Genomic DNA, 20,427 nt, shown 5'->3' with positions numbered 1-20,427 from the left:
GCATTGTCATTTTGCATATTACATCCCAAATTGAATAATGCTACCCATATGCTTCCATACAACCAAGGTGTGCAGAAGAGCATCTCTGAACACACAACACATCGAACCCTGAAACAGATGAGCTACAGCAGCAGAAGACCACACCGGGTGCTGCTCGTCAGATAAGAACAGGAAACAGAGGCTATGATTCCCACTGGCTCATCAAAAATTAGACAACAGAAGATTGGGAAAATGTTGCCTGGACTGATGAGTCTTAATTTCTGCTGTGACATTCAGATGGTAGGATCAGAATTGGGTGTAAAGAACATGAAAGCATGGATCCATTTTGGCTTGTCTCAACGGTTCAGGCTGGTGCTGGTGGTGTAATGGTGTGTGGGGGATATTTTCTTGGCACACTTTGGGTCCCTTAGTGCCAACTGAGCATCGTTTAAATGCCACGGCCTACCTGAGTATTGTTGCTGACCATTTCCATCCCTTTATGACTACAGTGTACCCATCTTCTGATGTCTACTACCATCAGGATAATGCACCATGTCACAAAGCTCAGATCATCTCAGACCGGTTTACTTTATTCACATGTCCTCCACAGTCACCAGATCTCAATCCAGTAGAGCAGTTTTGGGATGTGCTGGAACGGGAGATTCACATCATGGACAAATCTGTAGCTACTATGTGATGCTATCATGACAATATGGACCAGAATCTGTGAGGAATGCTTCCAACACCTTGCTGAATCTATGCCACGAAGAATTAAGTCAGTTCTGAAGACAAAAGGGGGTCCAACCCGGTGATAGCAAGGTGTACCTAATAAAGTGGCCACTGAGTGTGTATATGAAGACTTCAGATGCAAAAGCCTCAATTTTTTTTTTTTATATATTTATAGTAATGGGAAATAAAAGGCAGGAAATGTGCTTAATGTGCCTTACTGTCAAATAATGTCACAGTTCAAACAATTTTAAAAGTCTGAAAAAAAAAAAATATGTGAAATACAGTTTTTTATTTTTATCTTCTTTACGAAATGCAACTTTGAATTCCTGGAGAGTTTTCATGAGATTGACCCAAAGATGCAGTCTCCAAATAAGGCGTTCTAATTCTGCCATTTTTCAGGTGGAAGCCTCACCCAAGGTCTCTCAGAAGAGAACAAAAAGCATCACAAGTGCTCCCCCTGGTGACATGGAGGATGGTTTGCAGCACAATTATGAATATGAGGTGATGCAAAGTGTCAGTCCTAAAGGAAGCAGCGACAGCGGCCATTTAGAGAGGCCGGATTCACCGTACCTGGTGCTAAAGGAACCCAGTCCCTCAGCTTTAGGAGGCACCGTCAACCTCATCCTTAGCTTCAGTAACTCTGGAGACACACAAATCGAGGTACAGGCACCTGGCATGGAAGATGGTGTGCCGGTGTCCGAACCTGTGCACAGGGTGAGAATGATTAAACATCACAATCACACACTGTCAACTCCTATTGAACTTAAATGCTGCTCTGTGTTAGAAATCCCTCTCAGGCTCCTCACATTTCCTTCTCTTTCCTCAAAAACACCCTTCTCTGTTTTATTTTGTTCTACGTTCCTCTTCAGCCTGCTGAGTCTCACTCTTCTGCCTGTAAAAGCTTTTGGAAGCGCTGCCAGGGGCTTTTTGGTAGTTTAAAGCGAAAGACAAAGATTTATCGACACAGTGCAGAAGAGGTAAATATAGTTGGTCGGTGGCCCTGCACGAGTAAACAGAAACATGGTAATTGTGTGCAGTGCTGGGTAGTAACTGATTACATGTAACCTGGATTACGTAACCAGATTCCAAAAATGAAGTACTTGTAGTTATATTATACTACATTGTGAAATACTTCTAATCAGACTACAGTTGCATTTTTATTGGTGATGTGATTGCATATTATTTACACAATACCAATAAATTAATTCATTTTATCATCTTTTAAATGTTACTTTCTGAAACAGGCTGTCACTAAAGTTTAACTATGTATTGTTATGTCTTTGGAAGGCTTTTGTCTTTCAAACACAATTATTTTAAAATGATTGATTTTAATTTTAAATTTTTATGATACAATTAATTATAAGCTTTTAGTTATTAGCTTAGCATTTTCTAATTATTATTAGCTCCTTCACAAACCCCAGTTTGGGAAACCTTAAAGTAATGTAATGTTGACTGCAATTTATTTTGTTAAAAACAAAGAGTGGAATTTATTTTAAACACACACACACATATATATTATTATTACAAAATTAATTAAATTACAAAACAAAATTATTAAGTATTACAAAATTATCCTATTTAAATCAATGTGATAAATAAGTTAGGTCAAAATGGAAGCCCGTTTCTGCCACTGAATTAAAAAACAAAAAACATAGTATTAAATAACTTTGGAGTTGTGGGATATAAAGTCAGAATTGCATGATATAAACTCGCAATTACGAAAGATTTTAAGAAATGTGAGGTTAAATCGTTAAAATTTTTTTAGTTTATATCTTAAAATTGTCATAAAAAACTGAATTGTGAGTTTATATCTCGCAATTGCAAGAAGAAAGTCGGAACTGTGAGATTAAAAGTCGCAATTGCCTTTTTTATTTATTTGCGGAAATGGGCTTCCCTATAAAGTAATCATAAAGTAGTCTGATTATATAATCTAAATTGTGTAATGTTATGGATTACATTGCTAAATACAATTTTTGTCATGTAATTTGGCATTAGTATCAGACTACAATATGTAAGTAATCTACCCAGCTCTGCTTGTGTGTGTGCATGAGGACTGTAGTGTGGTGGACTGACTAACATCATGATCTCAAAACATCTCATCATATTTTTTTGATTACCGAAGCATTGCTGTACATCTTAGATTCATAGTGTTGCCATTCTGAATTTTCGCCCCTGGCTTGATCAATTATTTGTGCAGTGGTTGGAAAGGCAACAAAGCCAAAGAGACTTTGATGGAAGAGTGGTCACTGCGGATTAGAGGTGATTGCAAACAGGTATGGGCAGGTAATGAAAAGATGACGGAGGAAATAGCCACTTCCAGTGATCTCATTTTGAGCTGCCAGTATATGGGAAGTATTAGAAACCGGGACGGGAAACTCTTCCAAGACTCATATAAAGCCTCATTTCAAGCATTCGGGTTGTTTACAAAACTGTCTTTGGAAACATTTTGAAAGTAATTGCAGCAAAAAAAAAAAAAAAAAGTGTGTTTCTTGGAACGGTTACAGGGCCTTAAAATATAGTAGCATATAGTAGCCTTAAATGGTTTTGCAATATCCTTGGGACTTTTATTATGCTATTAGGGTCTGTGAAATGAAAACTTTGGTCAGTGTTAGAAGTTATTTTGGAAATTTTGCCCATTGCTGTAGAATCGCAGTTCTCGTATAATCCAGTATATATTTTTTAAAACATTAGGAGGATTAGGGTTTGTGGGAAAGTGTCTAGCTGCTGTCATATTGTTTAATTTCAAATTTTTTATCTGTCACCAGGATTTTCTTTTGTGACCTCGCAGCTTTCAGAACATATAAAGCCACTAATAACAAAAACAAGACCCTAGATATCTGAGCGTATCATCACACAAATTCAGAAATTAGGATTCAGTCATCTGCACCCATACAATAGCTTTGCATGAGGAACAGAGCAAACTTTTACTCTTTTTACTAGTGCTGCCACCCATATTTGTCAACGAGAAGAGGCTTAGTTTACCAAAATGTCAGTTATCCCCCCCCAAATTTTTTTTGTCTCTGATAGACAGACATATCCTTGTGGCAACTACAGTATATCAGACAGAAAATCAAAATGTTCGCCTATCATTCATCACTTTCAAATATGGCTTTTCATTTGTAATTGAAACATCTAAGTAGTAGAAACTTTACATGGCAGCTCACACTTATGTTAACCTAGATAAATGTGCTCTATTAGGTGCATATCCAAGTGTTTGTGTTGAGTGTGGAATCTATTAGTGCACACTGTATAACATGGAGGCTTGCATTTTCTCCTGATAACATAAAAAAATCTGAAAAAACACTTTCATTTTGTTCATACAGATAAGAGTAGTACATCATTTCAAACCGTAAAGACTCAAGTCACAATATCAACAAAATGTTGTGCTTTTGTAAAATAAAGAACAAACAACCCCCAACAACCAAGACGACTTTAGTAGTCTAACATTACTAACACTACTTTACTCTTTAAACTCTTCCTCCATCATGACAAATGAATCAGAAACCAGCAGAGGCCAGAGGTTTTTATTAGATCTAAAGATTTGCTGCAAATCAGTTGTTTTAATCAGTTATGCGTGGATGGAGAAAGACAATGACAAAGGAGGCAGAATATAAAAGAGAGATGAGATGCATGCAGTGGGGTTTTTCCCTCTTGTATAAGCTCTCTTTAGGGCTGATGTAAACTCACTCAAGACAGCAGCACGGTGCTGAGATGTGACCTCACCCTTCGCTTCCCATGATCGCGGAGTTTTGAAATGGCTCCCAGCAGGACCGGGGGGTGCTGGAGAATTTGTTGTGAACTTTCTAGAAGGCCCTCCTGACTGCCCTGTGTGATTTATGGTCTGGGGCTGCCAGAGCAGCACAAGATTAGTCATGGGGTGAAAGGTCAAGCCATTACAGCTGTGTATGACGACATGTTTAAAAGCAGATGATTCTTATTAAGCCCAGAGTTTCTTTTTTTTTTTTTTATCAAGTGTGGTTGTATAGTCATGCTAGTGTTCTTTTGTTCGCATTGTTCTCCTGTAAAACTAATGTTTTTGCATTAGTCGTGGTGTTTGCTATGGTTTGGTGTGGCTATTTGATGTAAGCATGCACTCAGAACACCAAAGCACAACCATCTAGAACATCAATTACATAGCCTTATCAACCACCCGGAAAACACCTTCGCAAATACTGTAACAACACACTAAAAAAAATCAGAATAGCTTAACAACTGCACAATAACACCCTGACAACAGTTCATAACATCTTAGTAACAGCATAGCAACTACTTAGCAACCATCTAAAACAACTTTGCTGTTGAATTGCAATGCCTTAGCAACCACCCAGAACACATTAGCAATCACATAGCAACATACACACAAAACAGTCAGAACACCTAAGCAGCTTTATTGTAATGCCTTGACAACTAAAACATAGAAATACTTTAGCAAACACCTAGAGCTACTTACCAATAATGTAGCAACACACTAAAATACTCGAAACCTAACCAGCTGCTTAGTGACATCTTGAAGACTAGCCACATATTAGCAACGGTATAGCTATACCACATAGTATGAAGCAATGACATGGCAATGCCCTGGAAAAACTTGCACAACATACTGCTGGTGTATTCTTGCATAAATTTTCTTCACAGAATGTAAGAATTTTTCTTTTTTCCTATAACAAATGTGAATTCTAGCTGCTTAATGTAAGCAGTGAAGGAAAATATGTTTGAGCATTTTAAATGTTTTTTATCATTGCAAAGTAATGTCATCATTCATCAGTAACAAATGTGAAGCAACATGTTGTCTATGTTGTTGCTTTGGAATGCTTTGCTTGAGCCAGACACCCACAAAAGTGTTGGGTTCAGATACTAAAACACTTATTTTCCAAAATCCTTTTTCAGTGTTTGAATTGTAAATTACACTGGCCATAAAAAGTATTTGGACACTAAAGCTACACTTAAATATGAATGCCATTGCATAAGATAACAAAATACCAAACCAAGTCACATTTACTGTATAACAAAAAAAATAACACAAGCACACTTACAAGGTCCAAAATGAAGACACCTTGTGGTTGTGAAATGTTGATAATTTAATGTGATGAACTACACCATTGTGTATTTGAGAGAAAAAAAAAATGACATTAATGTGCATGCATTAAAAATGACAGCAACAGTTGTTTGCAGATGCCACTTAATTTGATATTTTGTTTGTCAAGGCAATGGCATTCATTCATTTTTATGTGCAACCTTAACGACCAAATGCTTTTTAGGAGCACTGCACATCATACAATTAGCATGATGTATCTTTGAAGGATGAATTTTGTGTTGAAGTGTGTTACTTATGCATGCTATCCACTTAATGCATGGAAGAAGAAAAGTGATAACGCTCTAAAAAAAGTTTTCTTTGTGTTTTAGGTAAGTACTTACTTGCATGTTACGGAAAACAACACGTCAGTGTATGAAAGTATGGTGCTTCACCAAGACAAAGCTCCAAGGCCTTCCTCCTCCTCTCCGAGGACCCTGTATAATCTCTCCTCCCCTTGCACCTCCCCATACTCCTCGTCCTCCATCAAAGAGACACTTCAGCAGGCCAACAACCTCCTGCCAAAGAATGGCAACATCTCAATATTTAGCAGCCTGAAGAGGAAGAGCAAGAAGGCCAGGAAGAAGAAAGATGACCGTAGACACACCATTCAGAAGATCATGGGAGAGGATCCGTCAGAGGAGGCTGATTTGCCACCTGTACGTGAACCGGTGACATACGATACACATACTTGGCCCCTGAAGGAAAGAAAGAAGCGGAAAAATGCAAGAAAACCAAAAAGCGATGGAACTCAACTCTTGGACTACATAAAAAACCCTTTAGTGAAAGACATAGATGCAGAATGTTCTGGAGAGGTTGGATCTCCAGTTCACAGCACCTCAGAGGTTGCCACCCAAGGACATGTGAAGAACCACTGCAGATTTCTGTCCTTGGGCTCTGTGTTAAGCTTTGACCTGCCCAAAGATATGAGCCTTATCCCTAGCATTCAAGATGTCATCGCAATTGGCCCTCCTGAGCAAAAGAAGATAGACTCTCATCACCAGAACACTCAGATTGATCGTCCAACAGCTTTGAGCACCTTTAAAACAGTCCGCTCACGTCCAGTGCAAAAGGAAGAGCCCAAACAAATTTCTCAAGGTGAAGTAACCCTTAAAATTGATTGTAAAGACACCAAAAGGATCAGCATCGACACGGTTTCTTTTACTGAAGATAAATTTCCTCCTCCGCCTTCTCCATTTGTTGAGGACATCTCATTTGAGGAGAATCAACCCTCATCAGTCAGTGGTCGGACCAATATTCAACAGAAACATCTATCTGGGATCAGTTTAGTGCCCAAAGAAGAGGTGGTTAGTTGGAACGCAAATGGGACTCAACTTGAGAACAAGGAGAGCCACTATGTAAGTGTTCCAGAAGATGCCATCCAAGGTATAGCCAACCACAGCTCAATTATGGGAGAGATTCATGTATGTCCTAGCGTCCATACCTTGGTTCACAATCTTCATGGACACATGTTCCATAGGCCAGCGAAGAACTCCAGCACTCAGCAATTAAGTCCCAGCCATGCATCTCATGTAGTGTTGAACTTCAGAGCCAATGGAAGAGAGGACTCAGTGGACTCTGGTCATTCCAGCTCTGGGAGCTTCAAGTTATGTGCCGAGGGTCCATACATGGACTCCTCAGATTGTCCAGTGCCCAAGAGGACCATTGGGAAGGTACCATCCCTAGATGCAGGAGTGTCCAACAATAACTTTGAGTTCTCCAAGGACAATAGCATTACCTTATCTTTCGACATTGATGATCCAGTTCATCCTGACCATCAACAGTTTGAGCAGGAAGAGGAGGAGCTGGAGGACATCTGGAACCACACCAACAGCTACCGAGAGAGTCTGAACTCTGACATCATGTATAATGGCTACCAGGCAACCTCTTCTCTAGACCAGCACCGGGAACCCTCACCCAAAGAACAAGCAGTGCTCTTCAGGAAGTTGGTCACGGCCTCTGCACCCAACCTTCTTGTGGCGGAGTTCAGACTGCCACCATATGTCCAGACTATGGTCGGTTCTGGGAAGCAGCAGAACCCAAGGGAAGAAAGGCAAATTCTGGATAAAGGGGACAGAAGGTCTTGGGCTGCGTTCACTCAACAGGAACAGGTTTACAAACAAGTGACTGTTAATGAAACGGCTTCAGATATCTTGAAACTACCTGAAATACAGGACCAGCAAAAGTATATCTACCATTATAGAGAGGAGGAGGAGGAGGAAGGGGAGGAGGAGAAGGAAACAGGTTTTCTGAAGGTGAGGTCTATAAGTTGGCAGTCAAGCCTTGTTAGATGTTGTTTAGGACTGTTTTAGTCAGGGGTGTCCAACCCTACTCCTGGAGGCCCACTGTCCTGTAGAGTTAAGCTCTGACCCCAGTTATACACACCCTGAACTAGCAAATCAAGGTCTTTTAGGCATACTAGAAACTTCCAGGCACGTGTGTTAAGGGAAGTTGAATCTGAACTCTGCAGGACGGTGGTCTTCGAGGACTAAGTGGCTTAAGTCCTGCTCTTGGACGGCCAATGTCCTGTAGAGATTAGCTTCAATCAAACACACCTGATCCAGGGACCTCAAGGTCTTCACGATTGCTAGAAACTTCCAGGCAGGTCAGGTGTGTTTAGGCAAGTCAAAGCTAAACTCTGCAGCACAGTGACTTTGTGGTTTAAGTACCCTGGTTTCAGTCCTACTTCTGGAGGGCCGCTGTCCTGAAGAGTTTAGCGCCAATCCCACCTGATCTATCTAATCGAGGTTTTACTAGGTTTACTAGAAACTTCTGGAGAGGTGTGTTGGGTACAGTTTGAGCTAATCTCTGCAAGACTTTGGCCCTTTAGGACCAGGATTGGACATCCCTTGAACACGTCAGAATGATATTAATGAGATGAACGCTCGTGGCTGAAGTAGGAACTTCTGGAAATCTTTGCCATCAAATTAAGTTGTGGCCAACATATGTAATATATTTTTGCCCACTACTGAGGTTCTGATTAGTGCATTGATCTGTGTTCTCTCTCCGCAGGACCAATCCTTGAGCCTCCTGTCTGTTCATAAGGGATTGAATGGGAGCAATGACAATGATATCCAGGTACCTAAAGTATAATTGCAGACAATATACAAGAATAGAGAGTATATGCTTAAGAGTTCTTTAGAATATTGAGAAATAATTATTGTATCTCATCATATCAAGGTTGTTAATTCTAATCTTTGACCAATGTTTTTCAGAGTGGAAGACAAGAACTGGAACTGCCATCTATGGAAGGTACACTGGAGAGGAAACACAAACTACAGCTGGGTGGAAAGAAGGTAAATATCACAATTAGAGATATTTCCTTGACCTCAATCGCAAGAAATACGCATTGTGTGTCTCATGACTCATGTTTTACCTGCAGGCTACTTTGGTAGACGTCAAATGATGGTTGCATTTCGGTTGGTCTTTATGTAACCAATAAAATAAATTCCCTATTTCAGGCACCATGCAGGGCGTGGAACTCCTATCATGCTGTGCTATACAAACAAACAATATGTTTCTATCAAGACAGGAAGGACACACTCATGGTAAGCTTGAAGACTTCATGTTCTGGCTTTGTAACCAAGCAGAAAACTTTGTGTTCCTTTATTGCAAAAAGACATCATTAGTTACATTGCAAGGTTGAACCATGATTAAATTGTTATTGAATTACATTTAATGGCAGCTGTAAAGTATCTACGGGTATGAGTTTAGCCAAAATTACTCTATATTTGTACCCCATAGAGCTGTGTGACCAGCCTTCCTCTGAATCTAATTGGAGCGGTGTGTGAACCATCGCCAGAGTACACCAAAAAACCCAACTGCTTCTCCTTGAGGTAAATGATGGAACAACTAAATGGCGTCTCATGTTTGTCTTAGTTAGAGATGGAAGTAGTTATTTAAGTCATTTTTACCTGCACATATTCAGTTTAAGGACTTCACTTTTCTCTCAGATTGCGGGATGGATCGGAGTATCTCCTCAGTGCACCGTCCCGATTCATGATGAAGAAATGGATCCTCAGAATCCAAGCACACACTGGTAATATACCATTAACTGTCTGCCTGTCTGTCGTTAACAAGTTTTCAATGCTGCATTATATGACCACTCATATTCACATGCAATCCTCTGATTTCTACAGCGTCTATTGATTCTGTAGTGAACAGATCAACATGTCATGGGTCTTCAGCTTCAGCGACGCTCCCTAGACATTCTCCTGCTATCACTGGCTGTCAGTGTGGAGATAAATGTCACTGCTTCATGAGAAATTATGTCACCACCACTGTTTTAGCACAGAGTCAGCCCACCTCAGGCCGAACCAAAGAGATCATAGTTCACACCAGCGAGGCTCTGCAGATCCATCAAAGGCATCAGGATCTGTTGCACCCTTCGTTTTCAGATGCGGGACATCGTGGTAAGAAACTGTGAGACTAATACAGTTCAGTGAACTAGAAAAAAATTACAACAAATTGCAATTTTAAATATATCTCAATACAAAACAGTAATTTTAATCTTTAAAAAATAATCTATAATTCATTTGATCCAATAAATGTAGCTTTAGTAAGCATAATTTAATTTTATAATGTATTTATAAATGTAAAATATATATAATATATATATAATATATAAAATATATATATATGTGTATATATATATATATATATATATATATATATATATAAAATGCCGTGCATTTTGCAATAGTTTAGTGCTTCTGTTCATTATTTTTATGTCTCATTTATATAAATAACTCAAGGTTTAGTCATATTTTATAAACCCTCATAGCTCTGAGTATTTAATTTATGATAAATGTGTATAAATTGTATAAATATGTTGTTAGATAGTCGCTTGACCGTAGTTGCATTACTTTAAATAGCACTACAAAAAAAAAAATCAGTATTTTGCCTTGTCCAGGAAAGAGGAAAAAAAAAAAAAAAAAAATATATATATATATATATATATATATATATATATATATATATCATTTATCTTAAGTATGCTATTATAGGGGATTTAAAAGCATATACTTGATATAAATGTAGCTTTCTCAGCAGCTAATTCAAGTAATAAATAAATAATATGCCAGATAAATGTTTTAGACATTCAAAAGAGGGCAGTAGAGGACTCTGGTGCTGATCAGCGCTTCACCAGACATTATGAGGCATGGTCACATCTGTTTGCTGTCAGCAGCTTTCTATTTCTGGAGAAGCACTCTGGAATTTGTCATCTCCACCTTGGTCACATTATTTCTCACCTCGAGTACTTTGTTACTCACTTACACTGTCTGCCCTTGTACTGCAGAGGTTGAATGATTCATTTTCTGTGTTGTGATTTTTCTCTCTCTGTAGAGGATGAGTTCGACTCTCATGGCGAGTCTCTGAGACAGAAACCATCCTCTATGTCCACTGTTCAGGGCTGGACCAGCGAAAAGAGACGCTCACACTCCTTTACCTCAGGTACATATGAGCCACATACAATAGGACTGAATTCAGCTGCACTTAAACTAATATAGGGCCTTAAGAATTTTTTTCCTTTCTTTCTGTTTTTAACATTTCTTCGCTGTTTAACTGGTTGAATTCAGTTTCAGTCAAAAATCATGACATTAAGAAACAATTTATAAAAAGTAAAAAAATAAATAAAAATAATTCAGCCATATGGAATGTTTTATTTCTTCCCCCAAATTCCATTTTTTCCATTTAAATTATTCTGGATTCCATTTTAATGGTTGATTTAAATGTTAGTAATCAAAAAGCATATACTGTAATTGAAATCATGGAACTTTATCTGAGTAAAAAATGAAAAAAAAAATGACTGCCCTATAAAATACATTCTATTTTTCTTAAACTCTGTTTTCTGTCAAAATTGTTCTAGATTCAGTTTTAATGGTTTAATTAAATTTTAATAATCAAAAAGCATGACTAATCAATTGAATTCAGAAAACTTTACCAACTTGTGGTTAACTGTATGGTTTAATACAAATTATAGTCCAAAACTGTGGTAATCAAATTAAGACATGGAAAATAACAATTTAATTAAAATGTAATCAGATGAAAAAAAAAATATATATTTTCTTCTTTTTTTGGCAACAGATGCCTACTATTGAAATTAAATAATGGAAGGAAAATTGCATAATTATTCCTTAAAAAACATTTCTTACTTATTACTCATCTCTACAGCCACATATCAGAGGATCAAGCCTGTAGCGCCTCCTTCAGGCAGAGGCCAGGACAGCAGCTCCAGCTACTCAGTGACTCTCTTCATCAGAGATGGTGAGATGCCATCAGTCTGTAAAAGCACAGCGACAGCCTCATCAAACACCGATCTGCCCATGAGGAGCTACATGAGCCTCCCACGACCCCCCAACAAATCCGTCTTCAGGAAGTTCTTTGGGAAAAAGGAGTGATGGACACTTTCTGTGACACTGCAGGTCAAAGACCCTGACTGACACATGTGCAGGACACAAGTTCAAAACATTTCTCTTACATTTATTTATGGATCTGATGGAGAACCATTTGTGTATAGTTTTTTGAATGAGATCTTGTATGATTGTGTTGCTTCAAGATGTGTAATGTTCACTCCTACTTCTTCTCACTTCATCAGCCGTTTTGATATCGGCTCATGGACGGTTCAGTTAATCATTTACTCACCCTCATGTTGTTGTTCCTAACCCATATGACTCTTTCTTTAATGGAACATTGTGCATTTAGCTGCACTTTTATCCAAAACAAATTACAAGGAGGAACAAAAATTTGCAACGCTAGCAGGTTTTTTAGACTATTCAGTAGCAAGCTAGAGAAGAGAAGAAACGCAGAGATATGAAATAATTGAAGTCTGTCAAGCTCCAAAAAGACAAAAGCACAACACATACTGCATTATAACAGTTATGCTTATGACTCATCCACTATATTTCAAATTGCTCTGAAGTCATAAAACCGCTTTGTGTGAGAAACAGACCCAAATTAAATTTTTTACTCCCTACCCAAACATTTTAATATGAAAGTCCAAAAATCTCACTTGATTGAGGGCTGTTGGCTGAATGTTAATGCATTATAAACTAGCTATATTATATTGGTATATTCAATTTTGCATTAAATTATATTATATAATATTAGTGTATTAAATCCAACTAAAAGATTTTATCTTTGCCATTTTCCCGCTTTTTTTTTTTTAGATAAGACTGATAAAACTGGGACTCGAACTCAGGACGTCTGATGACAGCATGATATCCCATTTATCAAATAAATAAAAAAATCACTAAAATCAATTCATTAATTTTTTTTTTTTTACAAATCTTAGAAAAATTCACTTTTCAGTGCAAAAAAAAATATTATATATATATATATATATATATATATATATATATATAAATGCTAAAACAAAAATATAAATTAGAAATAAAATCCTCTCATGATAAATGGCATGACGGGTCAATTTAGGGCATTTTTGCACTCTGCAAATCTTCCCTTGGTGCTTTCTTGTCATTTTGGAGCACAATTAACCCAGTCCCCTTTTGTTACATAAAACGTGTTTCCAATTGTTCTGGAGGGTCACTTTGTTGCACAGACTTGAGTGTAATGACTTAGGCTTGTATCAAAACTCTGAATAAAAGTGGCTGTCAATGAAAAGTATTAGACAGAATATAGTTCAAACTATAAAAAACACTAGAAAATAGGAACATCATGAGGGTGAGAAATAATCGGTTCACACTAAACATAATTACTATATTATATTCTATCAAAACTTTATAGTTAAAGGTGTGAACTTTCATTTATGGATGACCTCTTCCTTCAACCTCAACATTTTCCCGTGCTGAGATGTCTTGAGATGTCTTTATTTGCCAGATTTGTTTCATGTGTATAAATGAGTGCAGTTTGCTGTGGATGTGATGACAGCTGTAAAATACTGCCATACTGAATCTACTGATATGATACTTTCGATAGCTAATGTGTTCAGTGTTCCTACCACATTCCACTTGAGGTGGTTTTCAGTTCATTGATGTTCTGTTTTTGGTGTGGATTGCAGTTTCTCTGAGGTTTTGGCACATATTATTTCTCAGCTTGTCATGTTTCTCTGCATCTGCTGGTGTGAGTTCTGTGTGGACTTATAGGGTTCATTCAACCAAAAATGAAAGGTCTGTCATCATTTATTTACTTGAGGGTGAGTAAATGTTGTCAGTAATGAACATTTTTGGCCAACTGTACCTTAAACATGTTGTTTTTCTTTCTAAACTAAACATTTGATTCACATATACTCTAGCGTTGCCTTCTGTATTTAAACTAATGCAGTGTGTCAGGAGAAGATGTTTTTTACTGTCTGGGTCATGCATGATCTTTTGAGATTGGTTGCACGAATGTCTATGATCATTTTTAAACAATTTAAGAATGTAATGCATTATTTGAGATATTTTACATGTGGAAATATGTTCAGATTGTAAAGAATTACATTTTGTCTTGAAAATAATGCATTCAAAAGCATTGTAAGAAAATAAGGTCATTACAGTTTGAATGAGAACAATGAGTATTCACAATGTGGCCTTTTTTCCTTTAAACGCGTGGTAAAATAGAAACACTACACTGGTTATATTTTATTGGGTCATGTACCTCCATAAACTACCATTCAATTATGAGGGTCCAAAAGCCTTTGGTCTCTGTCTCTAGAAATGGCTATTTGAACAATTTGTACTTTTTAAAAATGACTTTTAATGCTTTGTGTGACCTACTGAATAAGATTGCAACAAGCGTTTACAATCATTTGCATTCGTTTGCTGTATCAAAATCAATAGTTACATAATGGTACTGGATTTTTTTATATTTTCCATACTTGACTGGAATATTTAAAATTGTATTTCATTGTATATACAGGGGAAGATTCTAAGGACCGGAATATTGCATTTCAGTGGAAATATAGTCATATCTATTTGTGTATCGCTTTCCGCAATATGCATCATTGCAAAAATGTAAACGTTTCTACATTTACATTTAGTAGCAGTTTATCAGTGGTGACAGTCTCAAGGTGATGAACATATGGCAGAAATGTACAGTTCAGCTCTTATTTTCTAATAATATTAAGGGGTGAGATGTATATTGTAAATAGCAGAGGGCCTAAGACAGATCCTTGCAGTACTTCACTTATACTGTGCTTTGTAAAAAGAGCTGAATTTGTTTCGTATAGGCAATGAAAAGTCTTCGGCCCTGAGATAAATCAATGTCCACAGCTTCTCTCATAGTGAGAAATGAGCTGTTTGTTTGTCTGATGCCTGTTTTAACGATCCACTGGGCACAATTCAACACACCCTCATCTTTCCCTCTCAGACGGGGATTTCAAAAGTGCTGATATGGCAACTGCAGATTAACATTGTAAGAAAGCCTCCTCAGTAATCATTAAAACAGCACGGAGGAGATCTGAGCCTTCGACTTGGGCCCCAGACCCTCGGAGGTCGATGTTGAGCTCGTGTGTTTGCATATGAAAAGCTGGATGTCCCTCCAGTCCCTTTAAGCTTTCAGAGATTCTCCGCACACATAACTGGTGAGCATTTCATGTTAAAATGATCATAAGAGACAGTACAGTCGCCACTTGAAATAAAGCAAGCAGGGTGCCAAACAAAAGAGGGTCGGCTGTAAATCCGGGCGTCCCGGACCTGCTGTCAGCGGTGGGGGTGAAAGTGCTCAAACAATGGCTTTCATCACACGGTTAATGTCGGATTAGATTGCATTAAGTACTCGAAATGTGCTGAGTGCAAAGGGACGGGGCTTATTTAATGAGCCATAACGGTGTGGTGTGGCCCTGTATATGCAATACGAGATTCAATAATATTTTGCATACTTAATATTGAATCAATATTCTAACCAAGAACAAAATCTAGTCGAATGCAGCTATTGCTTTTGATACAGAAAAAACAAATTCAAATCTTAAATATAGGACGCATAAAGCTTTAAAAAAGCCTCTGCCATATTTTGGTCTCTTGACAGCTATTGGTAAAATGTGTGGTTTTTAATAAGACTTAATGTTTGTTGAAATGTGACTGGATTTTTTCCCCTCCATACTCGAATATTAAATATCAATTGTGTTTATATAAAGAGACCAGAATATTGGAGAGGCTTTATGATGCCTTTATATGTTTGCAGAAACTGAGAAACTGTTTTTTTCTCTGAATCTTTTTAATACAAAAAGTCATATTGTAAATGTTTTTACTTTCACTTTTGATTCATTTATTGTCTAAATGTATTAATTACTTCAAAATATCTTGACCCCAACCTTTTAAACGGTTGTGTGTGTGTGTGTGTGTGTGTGTGTGTGTGTAAGGCTGTAGACAGGACATTCATTTAATCCATTTCTTTGTCAATGACTCAATATTTCAGTGAGTCAGAGTGAAGTTGAGCAACGCTGCTATTTTCCCATCCGTCCACATCACGTCTCACCTCAGTTTGATCCCGTGATGAATCCATGAAGACTCACAAACTTATACAAAAGACATTAGTCAGTGCCCATTAAAAGCCTCAAACAGAAATGAAAATCACAAGACTAAATACAGAAAATAAGGAGAATTTTGCTTTATCTGATTTGCTATACTCATTCATAGCTCTCTATTGATTTTCATCTCTCTGTATGAGACAAAGTTGATATTTAAATGACATCTAGTGGGGTCTGAAAGTCTGGGATCACTATATCTGACGTCCTCCTGTCACTTTTGCTCCGTGATGTTGATAAATGAGCGGAGCGTGTTTAAAAAGAGCATTGACTGGTGCTCACGAGTCAGTTACGCCGATGAAAGCCAACAATGGAGGTCTTTCTCTGCCGGTCATCAGAAGGGCTGAACTGGAGAGTGTCAGAGCAGAGGGACGTGTCACAGAGGTCATGACCTGCTCCTGTACCCCACGCCACAGGTCAAACTCACTTTGACTCTTTAGGACAAGAACGAAAAAAAGCAATGTGCACTAACAGGCGTCTCATTCTCAATAGTTTGTATCCTTGTCGGAAACAATGAAATAATTATTTTATCGAATATTTAAGAAAGATTATTTTAATATACTGGTCAAAATTGTAAAATAATAATAAAGAAAATGTATTTGCTTGAAATATAACTCTTTTCCTCACCAAGTCTGCCTTTATTTGACTAAAAATACAGTAACTACAGATAAATTGTGAAATATTATTACAATTTAAAATAACTGTTTTCAGTTTGAATATATTGTATATTATAATTTATTCCTGAATTTTCATCATCATTATTCCAGTCTTCTTTAAAAACATGTTCTATTATTAAAAATGCTGAAAACATGACATGTTTTTCAGGATTTTTTGATTAATAGAAAAAAATATTTTATAATATGTCTTTATAGTATCTTTTGATCGAGTTAATGCATGCTTGGTGAATAAAAGTATTAATTTAATCATTTTTTATTTTACAGATCCCAAATTATAGAATAGTAAAAAAAAAAAAAAACTGGAGGAATGATCCTGTAAATTCAGCTGTGCATCACAGAAATAAATTACAGTTTAAAATTTAAATAGAAAAGTATATTAAAAATATTTTACAATATTAATATTTTACTGGATTTTTGATCAATTAAATACAGCCTCTGTGAGCATAAGAGACTTAAAAATAAATAAATACATTAAAAAAAAAACTCTACAAAAGTGGATTTTGCAGAGCATCTTGGTGGTGAGGTAAATCTAGTTGTGCATGGTCAAAAATATCATGAAAATTGAAGGGAAGACTAGCTTTTAACTTTCAACAGACTCCTCTTGCAATGTTAATATGTTCTTTTCTGTGAGCTCGAGCTGAAGGGTTTGACCTGGTGTCATGGGAAACTCTCTGTCCAAATGTGTCCCTGAGGGCCGTTTCTGACCGTCTCTCTTGTTATTGTCACTGCTGGCCAGTTCCTCAGAGGTCACGACCTCTCACTCATTCATATGAGGAGGCTGGAAAACATTGCGTCAATAAGGACGGGTTTGTCAGATGGAAACAAGAGCTCTTCACTGAAGCAAACACTTCATAAAATCACAAAGGAAATAGTTAAAGTAGTTAGAAAAGTTAAAGCTGGTCTATGTGCAGCAGTTGTTTCAGTTTCACAGTCATGCATTTGGCAGATACTCTGCATTACATTACATTCAAGATGTATGTTATGCATTTCTTGGGATTTGAACCTATGACTTTGTTGCAGGCATCATGCTCTATTTGAGCTATAGGAAAACATTTTCTTGGCTCTATTTGTAAAAACAGATAAATTGTGTCTACAATAATGCACTTGCATAGAGTCAGTTTTAAAGCAGAACTGAGAAGCTTGAATTTTGCATTTCAGTTGCTTTTTGCACAAAATGCTCATAATGGCGATCTGCAAAAATAGTCACAAAAATAGAAAGATAGTGCATACATTAAAAATAAGTGTATTATAGTGTAAACCTGTTTTAGTTTTCTGAATGTCAATTTAAAAAATAAATGAATTATAATTTGACTAACTAATAACATAATTTAAAATGCAAACAAAGGGTTAAATGTGTAAAATAAATGAATTATAATTTGACTAACTAATAACATAATTTAAAATGCAAACAAGGGTTAAATGTGTAAAAAAATGAATTATAATTTGATTAACTAATAGCAAATTAATCCATATGCGAACAAAGGGTTAAATGTGTAAAACTGAAATAAATTAATATAAATCAGATAAGTCAATCAATTTAAAATCAACCGAGTTAGAATTTCAATAACTAACTGCAAATAATTCAATATGCAAACAATATTTATAAAAAAAAAAATTATAATAATAATAAGATGCCTCCAAAAGAAGATAAATCATAAAAATTACAAAAATTAGGTCAAAATACTGTTTTTATCTGCACATCATTTTATTTGCATTATTAAAATTGATACAGGGTTTTTTTTTATTTACATTTTTTTAAGTAATGCACATACAAGGAAATTGCATTTTGTTTAGATCAAGTGAAAGTGACCAGGTTTAGCATCTTCACGTGATCGTGACAGTCCTGGAGAACTCAACAAGGTTAGTAAGCGATTTCATGATGTTAGTGTAATGCTAACATAAAGTATATAACATTTATATCTTAAGAGTGTATTTGAATGTTTGTCCTGTGCATGCAGCGTCTTGCACCACAGATGTCCAATGTACTGTAAGTGCAATGCTACAAAACCAGTTTGTGCAAACTGAAGGATGATTCAAAGGGATTTTCTGTGGTTAATGGTGATTTACATTGATGATTCCTGTAATATATTGAGGGACCGTCTCATAAGTTGAACCAGAGATGCATGCATCACACTCATTTATTCTGAAAGCTTGTTTTTGTATAGATGTGAGCGTGTTTGGCTCATGAACAGGTGTCTGGTATCGTGTGATCTGTGCTTTTATATCTCTTTACTGTGGTCTTCCTCGGCCGCTTTGATCTGCGTAGCTTCAAAGGTGAAACTCTACACGTGTGTTTTGAAGGGCAGTGATGTATGCGTGTCCTCAAGTCATCATGACTCACAGGACACTTCTGTTTTTGTGCTCGGTCCTGTATTTTTGTTCTGCTCTTTCATATGGGTCCCAACTGATATGTTAATATAATAAAGATCCGATAAACAGTTTTGTCTGTATTTGAGCAGTTGAACAATTAAAAGCATTGTAATTTGGTTAACTAATTGCAAATCATTCATATGCAAACAAAGAGTTAAATATATAAGTCTGTTAAAGGTCTGTATTTCACTTGATCTAATAATTCAATATAACAAATAATTAAATGTTGCAATCAATGTTTACTGAAAAAATTAAGATACCTTCAAATGAAGATCGTTCAAAAGCATTATACCATTGTAGCAGATAAATAAATCACTAAAATGACATTATATTATTGTTTTTGTTTGCATTATAATTAACACTGTACACAGTTATACAAGAGGAAAACTGTTTAGCTTTTAAAAACAATACCTTTCTGTTCCATCCTTGTGACCAAAATACTCTGCTTTCTTTAATTTCCAAAGTCTATCTTTTATGCATTTAATAATTCAATACCTAAGACTAATACATGCTGCTTCTGTCCGGTGTGTGTCTCATTTGTTGAACTCTGAGGCATTGGTTAATTTGTTGCACGCCTGTCTGTTGTGATTCATCTTGATGTGCAAAAAATCTTACGTACACTATAATATGCAGAGAGGGGTACGACATTTAGCGTCTGCCCTCCGTGAATGCATGTCAGCAATATGGAAATGAAAGGCGATTTAAAGACACCCAAACATGCTTATTCAGTTAGGCTTGTGTTGATGTCTCTGTCAATGAGTGAAGAAACACATCTGAAACCATCTGTATGTGTTGGCACCGGATGGAGCAGCTCTTGTGGGCAGACGCTCCTGGAAATCACCAAGACTCTTCTGCAAGCTCAGATAAAGTGGACTTATGGAAATTACTTCTATCCATTTTCAGTTAGTCTAAACTCATCTTTAGTGTGCACAAGGGAAAGCCACTGAAAGCAGTTTTAGAGGAAAATGAAGAAATAACAGGATACGAAATCATTAGGTGTCATGATGCTCCGGTGTTAAATGCTACAAGTCCTATTAAAAAAACGAATGAGTCAACATTTATGCAGAATCATTAGTAGCCTAATATTTCAATATTTATGTCAAATATTAAAGGGGGGGTGAAATGCTGGTTTTCAC

General features: G+C 36.7%; 1 protein-coding gene across 7 annotated transcripts in view; it reads left to right on the top strand.

Annotated features, from left to right (window-relative positions):
* LOC127970291 (spectrin beta chain, non-erythrocytic 1) overlaps positions 1 to 14,295 on the top strand; it is a 56,446-nt gene extending 42,151 nt beyond the window's left edge. For 2 of the 7 annotated variants that reach the window (XM_052572770.1, XM_052572769.1), the window contains exons 23-33: positions 1,108 to 1,422; positions 1,578 to 1,685; positions 6,112 to 8,034; positions 8,792 to 8,857; positions 8,995 to 9,075; positions 9,241 to 9,327; positions 9,524 to 9,615; positions 9,733 to 9,818; positions 9,919 to 10,191; positions 11,126 to 11,233; positions 11,954 to 14,295. In XM_052572770.1, coding sequence (XP_052428730.1) covers positions 1,108 to 1,422; positions 1,578 to 1,685; positions 6,112 to 8,034; positions 8,792 to 8,857; positions 8,995 to 9,075; positions 9,241 to 9,327; positions 9,524 to 9,615; positions 9,733 to 9,818; positions 9,919 to 10,191; positions 11,126 to 11,233; positions 11,954 to 12,180 — 3,366 coding nt within the window. In that variant the 3' untranslated portion in view covers positions 12,181 to 14,295. The remainder of the gene's footprint in view (positions 1 to 1,107; positions 1,423 to 1,577; positions 1,686 to 6,111; positions 8,035 to 8,791; positions 8,858 to 8,994; positions 9,076 to 9,240; positions 9,328 to 9,523; positions 9,616 to 9,732; positions 9,819 to 9,918; positions 10,192 to 11,125; positions 11,234 to 11,953) is intronic. The other 5 variants (XM_052572772.1, XM_052572771.1, XM_052572775.1 and 2 more) reach the window with 3 other exon arrangements.
* Positions 14,296 to 20,427: the final 6,132 nt, after the last annotated feature.

This window comes from Carassius gibelio, chromosome B13, assembly GCF_023724105.1.
Source record: "Carassius gibelio isolate Cgi1373 ecotype wild population from Czech Republic chromosome B13, carGib1.2-hapl.c, whole genome shotgun sequence".
In the NCBI taxonomy this organism is placed as follows: domain Eukaryota; kingdom Metazoa; phylum Chordata; class Actinopteri; order Cypriniformes; family Cyprinidae; genus Carassius; species Carassius gibelio.
The sequence above is the reverse complement of the archived record's forward strand: the minus strand, read 5'-3'. Positions and strand labels throughout refer to the sequence as shown.